The sequence below is a fragment of the Phytophthora sojae genome (assembly GCF_000149755.1).
Source record: "Phytophthora sojae unplaced genomic scaffold PHYSOscaffold_1, whole genome shotgun sequence".
NCBI classification, from domain to species: Eukaryota; Oomycota; class Peronosporomycetes; order Peronosporales; family Peronosporaceae; genus Phytophthora; species Phytophthora sojae.
The window spans coordinates 7,426,434-7,438,495 of record NW_009258115.1 but is presented as its reverse complement, the minus strand read 5'-3'; the positions used below and the strand labels follow the sequence as shown (position 1 = coordinate 7,438,495).

General features: G+C 50.8%; 4 protein-coding genes across 4 annotated transcripts; 2 read left to right on the top strand and 2 right to left on the bottom strand.

Annotated features, from left to right (window-relative positions):
• Nucleotides 1-302: 302 nt before the first annotated feature.
• PHYSODRAFT_294242 (hypothetical protein) lies at nt 303-1,091 on the bottom strand (the record flags this gene model as incomplete). The annotated part of the gene is made up of 1 exon (XM_009517785.1): nt 303-1,091. The coding sequence occupies one exon, from the start codon at nt 1,089-1,091 to the stop codon at nt 303-305; it is 789 nt and encodes a 262-aa protein (XP_009516080.1).
• A 1,454-nt stretch (nt 1,092-2,545) lies between these two features.
• PHYSODRAFT_470845 (hypothetical protein) lies at nt 2,546-3,685 on the top strand (the record flags this gene model as incomplete). Its single annotated transcript, XM_009517784.1, has 1 exon — nt 2,546-3,685. A coding segment is annotated over one exon (1,140 nt), but the record flags the coding sequence as incomplete, so codon positions are not given.
• A 173-nt stretch (nt 3,686-3,858) lies between these two features.
• On the top strand, nt 3,859-4,650 carry PHYSODRAFT_470078 (hypothetical protein; the record flags this gene model as incomplete). Its single annotated transcript, XM_009517783.1, has 1 exon — nt 3,859-4,650. The coding sequence occupies one exon, from the start codon at nt 3,859-3,861 to the stop codon at nt 4,648-4,650; it is 792 nt and encodes a 263-aa protein (XP_009516078.1).
• A 3,274-nt stretch (nt 4,651-7,924) lies between these two features.
• Nucleotides 7,925-8,296, bottom strand: PHYSODRAFT_322429 (hypothetical protein; the record flags this gene model as incomplete). The annotated part of the gene is made up of 2 exons (XM_009517782.1): nt 7,925-8,091; nt 8,143-8,296. The coding sequence occupies 2 exons, from the start codon at nt 8,294-8,296 to the stop codon at nt 7,925-7,927; spliced, it is 321 nt and encodes a 106-aa protein (XP_009516077.1).
• Between the last annotated feature and the right edge of the window lie 3,766 nt (nt 8,297-12,062).

Sequence of the window (12,062 nt, the reverse complement as noted above, 5' to 3'; positions counted from 1 at the left end):
CTACAGCTCCGGTTTCATTGCAATCCACAGAGCCGTTTTCACACAACCACTTCAAAACGTTTAACTGTCCGCCGGCAGCAGCGGAGTACATCATCTGGGGCGTGAAAATCTGTGCACGTATCCTGTGATCTGCCAACCATTCCAGCATCTCAAGATCACCTTTCCTGGCCGCGGCATGTGGCGCTGTCGTAGTACTGTTTTTCAAAGTGTGGCCGCAATTGAAAAGCCGTCTAACCACATCAAGGCGTCCGCCTTCAATTGCGTAAGCTAGACCATACACCCATGTTGTGTAGGCGAGCTTGTCACGGTGTGTCCACAGCATCTCCAGCGTTTCCATATTGCCTTCTTTCAGCAAACCCGATGCATTTGCGTTCTGCGGCCTTTTGCTCCAACAACCACTGTACCACGTTTACGTGGCCATTTATGGCGGCAGCTCCCACAGCTTCCCGTGTCTTGGCCGGCGTCTTCCCTTTCAACTTATAGGTCCGCTTAACTATCTCCAAGTTCCCCGCTCTGGCAGCGGGGACGATCCACATCCTCCCTCTGCTTTCGTCTCGCCCGGTCATCATCATCAGCCACTTGGTTATATCGAGATGGTTCCCGTCCACAGCAGTAAAGCAGCGTCTCCAACAAATGTCGTTTCGGTTAGCATGTAGCCATTCCAATATGCTCAAGTGTCCGTGTTGCACTGCGCTGCGCACCGCTTCAGTCGGCATGAAACATGCCGCAAAGTACGGCGACAGTGCCAGCCACTGCACAGCGGAGAGGTGCCCCTCCTTGCACGCCGCCTTCATTCCTCTCGAGAAGTGGATCTGACGGAACAACGGGTCGCGCTGCACACTCGTGGCCGGTGTCTTCTCATAACCCGCAATAATATGCCGCAGTAGAGCCACCGAGTCCATCGAACAGGCGAGCGCGACGGAGCGCAAGTCCAAGAATGCATTAATCGCGAAGCCGACGTGGGCCAGAGACTGCAGCTGCGGGCGCGCATCACGGCAGCCTACGGATACGCTGGTGAGCAGCACAGGTTCGCTCTGTTCGTGCGCGATAGCCGGCGCTTGGTCCTCTCGCCGTTGGCGCTTCGAGCTCATTGCTTTCTTCTTGAGACTGACTATAGGCACTGAGTGGGATCGTATTTAAAAGGAGTGATACAGTACGAGTCCGGTAAATTACCGATGATTTACAATAATTCAAAAATCGAAATCTTGACACCCCCTCTCCCCCCTTTCTCCCATCCTCCAAAAATCCACTGGCTCTACTGGCTCTCATTTGGAGTTTGGCGCTCAGCTGGAACGAACTCCTGCAACCCGAAGCACAAAACGTCTCGATTCCAGTTCGCAGTTACGAAAATCCTTTCGTACGAACCTGGAATGGCCGTTTTTCATCTTCCTTTGAAAAACCTTGCGAACTCGGGAAGCCGCTTGGATAGTTCAGGTTTTTTTTAGCTTCGTTTGGGAGATGCTGATGGCAGCAAAGTTCATGGCGGTTCAAGCGAAAGATCGTGTTTCAGGCTTGCTATTGGAAGATAATGCAGTAGTGGTGTTTCACTAAGAGCCGCACCGATCGCCTTTCGCTAGTGTGTGAGCGCCTTTCGAGGCTGTCGACACGATTGCGGGCCTGTCACTGCTGAAAGGCCACGCGCGAGGACTTAGAGGCAAACACTACTATCTAGCCATGGCTGGAAGGCGACGAAGGGCAAGCGTTCACTCGGCGTCTGGATTCTCACTTCGTGATTTCATCACTGGTACCCACATCAACAAGCTATAGCCAACCCCACCGCTACACTACCGCACCTTCACCAATTAAACGCTGGTTCAGCGGTCGTGAAGACGCTTCCGACCAGGACGGCGACTTTGAACCATCAACTCCACCCGGATCGCCACCGACACAAGTTGGAGAGAATCCAGGGAGAACGATCGTCCCGCAACCTTCAGTAGAAGGTCCACCCGCTCAACGACGGCGCTTGCTGCCTTCGATGCACTCGGCCGTACCAAGTAGCGCTTCGGCGATCGGACACGATCTACGAGCGCCGTTCGCCAGCCATTCGTCGCCAACGATCCATGAACATTTTTGTGTCTTGGGCGGCGGACCAAATCCAACGCCTGAAGCGTCAAACCGAGTGCATTCGGTTCTGCCGGCACCGGTACCGCCTTTACCAGTGAATCCAGCTACCTTAGCTCCAACAACACGCATGGCGGAGTTTCCGGCATCAACCGATTGCCACAGACCTTGGCATGGCGAAAGGACAGACCCGACAGGGATATCCCCGCCCCAACCGAACAGGGTGCCCCAATATCCCGTTCCAATGCTTCCGACGCCCCAGCCTCTCCTCGCATCTGGTGTCACTGCCGAAGTTGCATTTGCTGTGAGTAATTACCAACCATAAGCTGGGTTTGAGCTCGTTGCTCAAGGTCCCACAGAGCGGTCGTTCATCTCCAAGTGGGGGGTACGTGTTCGACACGAAAGAGACCTGACTGTGTGCGGCTGGATCTGTCTCGCAAGCGAGCATTGCCGTTCCAACGAAAGTCATCATGTGTTGTACGGTGGGAAGACATCGCGCGCAACGAAGCACCTAAAAGAAGTCCACCATGTTACTTCAACCAAGTCTGCGCTGGAGGATTCACGCAAGCGAACCAGGGACGAGATCGTAGCTCGTATCCGAGCGGCTGCCCAAAACCAAGAAAGCTGTGAGCGTATCAGCCTGCTTCTTCACACACTGCTCGTGATACACAACAACCTTCCGTTTATCATGGGTGAGTGGGAGGAATCGAGGATTTTGCGAGCCATCGTCACCAAAGACAGCTTTCAAGCCGTGATGAATCGCAGAACAATTACCCACGCTGTGATTGAGCTCTACGTATCGGCTAAGCGCGAATTGATTCGCTTCATCATCGACAACCGCATCCCAGGTGTGAAGTGTTTAGTGATGGTCGCTGACCTTTGGAAGGCAAAGAGCTCGGGCACGAAGTTTCTTGGACTTCGACTGTACTTCGTCACTGCAGACTTCAAGCTCGTCTCCGTCTTGCTAGGAACGCGACACTTTCAACCTCTCTACGGTGAGCGTGATGGTGGAATTCGCGGACCTTTTAAGCGGTGGATCATTCAAAATCTCGCGGATTTTGGACTTACTGTTGCAGACTTCTTCGGAGCGACTACGGACGGTGGTCCAGACGTTCAGCACATGATGACATCGAACCTGATAATCTCATGGGAGTGGTGCATGCCTCACCTAACCAACGCGGCAACTAAAGCAGCGTTTGGGATGACGAGCAATGTAGGAAAGTCCAAGAACCCCGAGATGCTTCAGCTGCTGAAGAAGGTGACGCAAACTGTCTACCAAGTCCGCACAGTGGAGGTCATGGGCGACTTGTACGAGCAGCTTGTCCGCCTCCTTGGCGTCGGAAAGGAGAAGAAGCTGATTGACTATAAGCCGCATCGCTTCTTGAGCCTTACGCGCGTCTTTAAGCGCATTGTGAAGCATTGGAACGTACTTTGCCTGTGGTATGAAGAACGTGCACGCAAGGCAGATAGAGACAAATCGGCACCTCCGTCTCCGTTTCCTTTGGCAGGAGACAAGTTGCTTATGGAGCAGCTACCCTCACTGATGCTGCAGATTTCAGCGCTCAATGTGAAAAGTCAGGCAGAAAAACCGAATCAAGTCGACGTTCTCGTCTCTGCGTACTAGGTTATCGTCACGACACTTGGCCCCGAGGCATCACTACGCAAGTATGATGCTACGCGAGAGAACCCGACTTCGTATCACCACAGTACCCTCATGCCGCTTGTGGTCAAGACCCGAGAGTTGCTGAGTGACGCTTTCCACTCTCGCTTTTTTCGCGCTACACTGATCGCGAAGTGATGCGAACGTGCTCGTACGTGTGGGAGATGCAAATGCTGCTTCATCCGATTCTCAAACAACCCGACGGCGCGTTGATGGATATGGTGAAAACCTGCGGCAAGCTGCGCCGGCTGGATGACGATGTCATTCGGCGCAACCAGTCAGTCGTGAAATCTACTGTGAAGCAGAAGCTGAGGTCTATCATGCGAGATCTAGCGCCACCTTGCACCGAGCAGATCAACATCTCGCCGCAGCAGATACCAGGATATGTCTCCGATGCCTTCTCGGACGATCTATCGGAGCTCTTCAATATCCGTACCATTGCCGCAGAGCCAGCTACTCCACAACTACTTCACCAAGAGGTCATGGATGAAGAACTGGAGCGCTGGTTTCGCGATCCGTCACTTCTTCAGGCAATGGCCAAAGGCCCAGAGTCGGTGCTGCACTTTTGGAAGCGTCAACAGGAGTCCGGCACCTACAGATTCTTACCAAGCGCGGCTCCGATCGTTTTTGCCGTTCCTGCATCGTCCGGTCAAATTGAGCGCGACTTCGGAATCAGCGGTCAAATGGTTACTGTGCAGCGAGCATCACTGTCCTCAGAGAACATTGACATGTGCTCCTTCCTGAATCGGAACAGGGAATTCATTGATGTAACGCAGTGCTCAAAGCTGACAGCGGAGGAAGCACGAGAATCCGTTCCTGCAAACGTCACGGTGAACCTTGACCCTCAAACGGTGATTGAAATGTTCGAGAGCGACTGGGAGCAGGCCTTGGTCAAATCTTTCTCTGCGCATATTTCGACTGAGCTCTAAGACAACCCAGTTGCCTCAACGCACAGTAACATTGAATATACATCTCTCCTTCACATTGGTATACTGCTGCATTAAAGAGATGTGAAAGCTATCATTCTAGGCGAACTCTGTTCCTTACTTCTGTCAAAGCATTATCCTACCTCGGCGATGGCTAACGTCGCGGCGCGCCATTTCTGCTTGCTTTCTTACGGCATTCGTTGACTCGTGCTTCAATTCTTCTAGTTAATGCCCGCATCGCGTCGGCACGAGCACATTCGAGAGCTGATCGATTTGTTTTGTGTCGCGGATGAGCCTCTTGTTTCGGGGCTACCAGAGCTGGTTTAGCAGCCGTAGCTCCTGATTGCTTCCTAGTGTGCGCACGGCCCCGGCATCTCTCCTCGGACGAGAACGATTCGCATTTCTCAGTGCGGTTATCAGCGGTGAGGACAGCCCCATCCGAACGCTCCATTGATGCTTCAGTTGGAGCGGTAGCTAGTGCAATAGCACTAATATCACGCCCGTGTCGCTGTGGCAAGCTGGAGGTTTTGACTGGCGCACCTGTTGAAGTTGAACCAACGGCGTTGGCTCCGGTACCAATAGCCACTTGTAGATTGTCGTCGGCGGGATTGTTAGTAACTTCTAGGATGTTGTTTGCCGTAAGCAGCTCCTTTGCCACTGCGCTCGAAATGAACGTCCTCATCCGATTATCCAGCCGCTCTTCCATTGCCTTCATGGATTTATTCGTTTTCGCGGCATCGGTCGATCTCGAAGTACGCAAGGCTGCCATTAAGCGCGCCTCAAGTTGCTTCATGACATCTGCCTGAGTCACCTGGAGCTGTTGGTGGTGATTGTTTTGCGTGTGCAAGATGCGAGCCTCTGACTGTAACACTTCGGCGACAACCTGCTTCGTAGTATCGGTCGAGAGCTGAGCAGTAGAAGCCTGAAGAAGATCGTTGAAATGAAGCTCCAGTCTGGAGCCAATGCCACTTTGTAAATCACGCTGAGCGCGAAGCTGAGAGGCGTGCATATTTTCAATAAGTCTTGCCTCTGTCACCCTCAATCGGTCCGAAGTTTGAAGCTCGACTGCTTTCAGGGCAGCGTCAAGTGAGAGCTGCATCCGATTCTCCACTTCTGCGACTTCTTCGTCAACTACGTTGTGAAGGTGAGTTTCACACGCTTGAATTTTGTCACCAACAACGTTCACGAGGCCCTCCGTGTCTGCCTTCGCCCGAATTTCTACTGCAGCACAAGACTCAGCCAAAGCCGTCACCGCTTCATCTAGTTTGAGCTGCATACGAGTCTCCAGTTGCGTAATACGATCTATTGTATGTTCACGTTCGGTCGCAATTTCCTCCTCGAGAAGTACCTTAGTGCCATCGATGCTGGCCCTGGTCTGGCAGGACACGTATTCTTCAAGCCAATGACGGGTGGAATCTATAGTCTCGCTGAAATGAGCTTGACAGGCTTGCAGCTGCGCTGCGCCAGAATATTCTTGAGCAGCACGAGCATGGGCGTCGTAGTTTTCGAAGGCCGCTTCAAGCTGCGAGTGTACACGCCCCACTACTTCGTCAGTGTAAGCGATGTGAGAGCGAGCCGCATCCGTAGCTGCTGTCATTACCACTGACTGCGTCGCTCTTAGCGCACCTTCAAGCTGGTTTTGTAGTCGTGTCTCCACGTCAGCGAGTGTCCCGCATGTGGAGCTCAAGAAGCGCTCCATGCACCGCTCCATGTCGGCCGCATGTTGCTGTGCGCGGGTTTCGACATGGGCAAGTGCGCTCTGAACATCTTCAAGCACTGGGTGACCCGCTACCATGAGCTCCTCCTACAGCATGACGCGTCGACGCTGTACAAGCTGGTGTTCTGAATGATAGTAGTCGGCATTCTGCTCTTGCGACTGTGGGGTTGAGTCTTGATGGTCCGATGCCTCCGACTGCAAGCATAGTTGGTCACTTGGGCTACGCATACCCGTCAAAGCTGCCATTGCATGCAGCATCTTGGGCTCCGTGGGCTGCTCCAGCGACCGGTGTCTCGCGCGCTCTCAAAAGGCCGCTCAAAGCAACCTGTGTTTTGGCCAATAGTAACCGCGAAGTTTGAGCATGTTCGTTCGTTTCAAGTGTGCTCGCGACTCAATGTAACTGCACACGCGAGACCATAACACCTCGAGAACCAGGTTCCTGGGGTTTTATCGGTTCGCTGAAAACAGCGGGAACCAAGGTTCGGTTTAACTTCGTTCCAGCTGAGGTTTGGCGCGTTTGGACCTCAAGTGACTGGTTGGGCAGCTATTCGTGTACGTATAGTGAGCGAGCCCCACCTTCTTCCTCCTGCCCCCCGTCCTGCTCTCTCATGTGTATGTCTATCGCTAGCAGGTTAATACACGGACTGGTACAGGCGACTTTGAGAGAGAGAGAGAGAGCGGGCCAGAGCTGCGCAGAACGGCAGTCGGTGTCTCAGACTAAGCGAGGGCTGGGAGACTACGCAAAGGCTGCACGTAGGCTGAGCGTCTGGGGCGAGTGTCTGAGACTGCGCGATGACTGGGAGACGCGCTCAGGCGCTGCTCGGAGGTTAACGTACACGAAGCTGGAACTGCCAGACCATGCGGCGTTTGCGTGAGATGACAGGTGCGTTAGTGCTATCGCTATAGCTACGATGGGGGGAGGGGGGGGTTCTTAAATGTATTACTGCATATCCTTTAGACCAGGACGTTACGCTCCGTGATGTCCACAACATGATTTCAAAAATGCTTGAAGAGCGCCGCGCAAGCGCAAGGGTCGCCCAGGACCTACGGCTGGATGGATTGCGCTAGGCTGCACAGACGTGGTGAAGCGTTGAGACCAGGGATACCAAGAACATCAAGGGTTGACGCGGTGGTGCTTCCTCGAGATGTATACGTGGGCGCAGAGCCTTATTCAAGCTGTTCAGGGTGACGCTCGTATCGTATAATACACACGTGTACGTTCCTGATAGTCTGTGTACCTGTAGATACCGACAGGGTACCTATGGTGTGTGTGTGTGTCTGTAGATACCGTACCTTTAGGTACTATGCATACTCGATTGATGTATCTACAGACACTTTAAGAATGGTATGCGTACTCGCCTTTTCAGGGCCGATTTGACAGTGTGTGAGGCAGTCGGAAGCCTGGCCAACTGAGCGAAGATCGTAACTGAGCGCTTCGGTGCGTCGTTAAATAGAAGTTGACAATACGCGGGTTTTGCGTTGTCATGGCAATGCTGCAAGTCTAGGCTCTCTCCATTAGTGTAACGTGCAGTTTGTAGAGTAGTGTAGTAGTGCGGCCTGTCACGTGGCTGACAGACGGCGGCAGCCGCGCACTCGAGACGTCATCGACTTGACGAACGAGTGACGAAGAGGACGATCAGCCAGTCGGGGCGCGGAGTGTGGCAGCGGCAGGTGGATGGTGGTGGAGGTGAGCCAGTGGGCTGGAGGCACCGGCTTCGGGCGGTATCCTACAACTTCAAGGCCAGACGTCGGCCATGCAAAATCCTAGAACCCGTGACGGGGCGCAGCCCTTCCGGCTTGAATCTCAGAGATCTTGCGGCTGTTGGTCTTGCTCACGAGATGTGCGACCACGGCGTCTTTCCATCGTTGGAAGTCGTTTGGGTTCCCATTGAACTTAAGGCCCGCGAAGGGAACTTGGGTGTCCTTGACCATCTTCGAGCACTCAATACTTGAAATGTTAAAACTCAGTTTTGGTTGGTAAACTTAAGCTTTATTTATCTCTTAATGCCATCTAATAGACTAGTGCTCAGTTGTTGGCAAAAGGAGAAGTGAGCTCTCTCCGAATGCCGTCAAACATCATCGCACGAGCGGTCGCCAACAGGGCGCCCCCTGATTGGCTAGCTATGTAGTCTACGATTAGCTCTCCCTTAACCAATGGGAGAGCGCCTTAATGCCAGCGGGTACACTTTACCCTCAAGCCTTTACAGAGCCTTTACGGTCTCTCGGGAACCTCATTCTAACAGTCGAGCGGCCAGCCGCACACTCGTTGCCCCCACCTACTAAGCCTCCTTTCTTCTACCTACGAGAGGGCCCTTTCTAACCTATCTGCTCTCGCTGTCTCTCAGCCGCACGCCACTCGCTCTAACGGGCAACTCATGGGTTTGGGATACAGGATGCGGATATGGATTGACTGCAAGCGAGTTGGTAAGCAGCCCAACTCAGACTACGTTTTTACATTTGGCCAGGGCTCTAAACTGAGAAATACATTTGTTGGTATTGTTAAGTTGCCTTTGATGAGTCCAACAGGAGTTAAGTCAGTACAGTTTAGTGATATAGCACTAGTACCACATGCTAAGTCAAATATCTTAAGTGAGTTTTGGCTAAAAAGGGCAGGTTATCAGATTGTGGCAAGTAACAGCGGACTGTACAAGTTCATACTTTGGAAGCACAAGTTAATATTTGTAGCAAAGTCTTTCAATGGGGCATACTATGTGCAAGCCTGTACTACAAAAGAAAGACAGAGAATGTACAATGCTGTTAAGGCTACGCCAATTAAGCCATTGACTATGCCAAGCCTAACCAAAATTGAGAGCCTAATGAGAGAATGGCATGTGCGTCTAGGACACGTAAATAAGGATAAACTGATTGAGATAAGGAGTAACCAGCTTGTAAAAGGAATACCGTATATTGAGGCTCTAAGCTAAGACGAATAAACTTCTTCTGCTCCACTTGTGCAGAAATGAAGATGAGAAGAATGTCATACCGAAATCTGAAGGGTTTCAGAGATGAACAACCTATTAGTACCATCTACATGGATACAAACGGACCCATGAAAACAATGGGAGTCTATGGAACTGTAGGAACCATTAGATACTTCTTGAGCATCATTGACGACCAAACATCCTGGCGCTGGACCTATGTGTTGCGCAACAAAGGGGAAGTCAATGACAAAGTTAAGACGTTGCTTCTCGAGTTAGAGAGAGAAGGCAAGTTTAAAATCCGACGCATAAGGTCAGATGGAGGAACCGAGTTTGTGAACCAAGCTTTTAAACGTTTTTGCAAGAGCAAGGGGATCAAATTTCAAAAGTCAAACGCATACTGCCCAGAGGGAAATGGAGCGGCAGAACGCGATCACCAAACTAAGATGAGCAACGTGCGCTGTGCACTAAAAGATGCTGAGATGACTGATCGTTGGTGGCCAGAAGCACTGATGTACATGACCTATGTGCAAAACAGAACGCCTATGAGTCGTCTGGGTAATAAGACCCCATACGAAATGGTGCACGGTAAACCACCAGACATATGTAACCTTCACATTTGGGGAAGTATATGCTTTGCGCATGTACCTCAAGAGCGAAGAAAAGATAAGAATTTATCTCCACGAGGGATAACGTGCAGATTCTTGGGAATATCGGACGAGTACAAGAGTTACCGGCTTTTGGATGTGTACAACAACCGGTTCATATACTCAAGGCACGTAATGTTCGACACACAACCCGGGGCTGATATAGTGTTGCGTGCATTTGGAAAGGAACAAAATGAGAAGAATACAGACTCTACCCCACCAGTGGGAGAGACTACATCAGGCTCAGGGCCAACCCGAGCAGTGGGAGAACCAGATACAGAGCAAGTGTCTGACCAAACAGTGGGAGCACCTAAGCAAAAACGGGGGTTAGTAGAGGCAATGGGAGCCAAGCCGGCTAAATGACCACGCCGTGAAACACGAAAACCAGCTAAATTTGGGGATTATGTGTGCTACCAAACCCACATGAACAAAGTAAATGGCCTGGAAATTCTCCAGAATAAGATACCAATACCCCGCAACCTTAAGGAAGCCTTGCGAGGACCACATAGGAAAGTGTGAAGACGTGCACTTGATCTTGAGTACGATTCCCTAATAGACAACGACACTTGGACGTTAGTAAAGCTGCCACCTGGGAGAAAGGCACTACCGTGTCATTGGGTACTTGTGGTAAAATAACATGCTAATGGAGTTATACAACGCTTTAAAGCGCGACTTGTTGCTCAAGGAAATCATCAAGAGTTTGGAGTTGATGTAGACGAGGTATACGCCCCAGTGGCGAGGTTTGAGTCCTTACGCCTTGTCTTGGCAATTGGCACCATTCTAGATTGTCATATCCACCAGATGGATGTTCACACAGCATTCTTGAATGGAACCGTGGATGGAGACCAGCGCATATATATGAGACAACCTCCGGGCTATCATGCACCAGGGAAGGAGGGCTATGTTTGTGAGCTGCGGAAATGCATCTATGGGTTGAAGCAGGCTCCTAGAATTTGGTATCAGGTGCTGCATAAATTTCTCACATCAATGGGTTTTGTGCGTTGCAATAACGAGTTTTGCATCTACGTACAAAAAGTGGGAGATGATTGGGTCATCATCGTGGTATATGTCGATGACCTGACGATCATGTCGAAAAGTATGCGACTGATCAACAAAGTCAAAGCGGAACTATCTATGAGATTTAAGATGAAAGACTTGGGTGATGTCCACTACATCCTCAAAATGGAAGTCCGCAGAAACAGAGAAGAACGGACAATGTCCATCTCTCAACATCAGTATATATTGGAACTACTGAAGAAGTATAACATTGAGAACAGCTCCGCTGTAGCGACACCTCAGATTACAGGTCTTGAGTTTAAACCTGAAACTAAGATAACTGCGGATGAGATAGCAGCTCAGAAATTTGATTACAGAGGTTTGGTTGGGCCGCTGCAATACCTAGTGAGAGGTACTAGACCGGATATTGCTAATGCAGTGAGGGAATTGAGCAAGTATTTGTCCTGCTACAATAAACCCCATTGGGAAGCAGCTAGGAGAGTACTGAAATACTTGAAAGGGACGTCGACGTACGGTCTATTACTTGACGGAAAGTCAAAGGACGTAACGTATGAGGTGTACACAGACGCAAGCTTCGCGTGTCAATAAAAGAACGTAAATCAATCACGGGATATATGATTAAGATGGCTGGCTGCAGTATATCTTGGCGCAGTAGTAGGATGTGTTTCCCTATCAACTGCAGAAGCAGAGCTTATCGCATTGAGCGAAGGTGCAAAGGAAAGCGAATGGTTGTGGCACTTGCTATCGGAAATGGCAAGTCTGGTGTGATAGCAGGTCTGCTATCAGTATCACAAAGAACCCAGGCAACCACACGGCTAGTAAGCACATTGAGATAAAGTATTTGTTCACACGAGACTTAGTAGACGAAGACCGTCTGATAATTGATTACTGCCCAACAGCTAGCATGGCAACAGAAATTTTGACTAAGGCCCTTCCTACTAAAGAATTTACATTTTTGAGAGATAAGATAGGTGTGAAAAGCGTACTACCAGCGGTGAACACTTAGTGGGAGTGTTAGAATGAGGTTCCCGAGAGACCGTAAAGGCTCTGTAAAGGCTTGAGGGTAAAGTGTACCCGCTGGCATTAAGGCGCTCTCCCATTGGTTAAGGGAGAGCT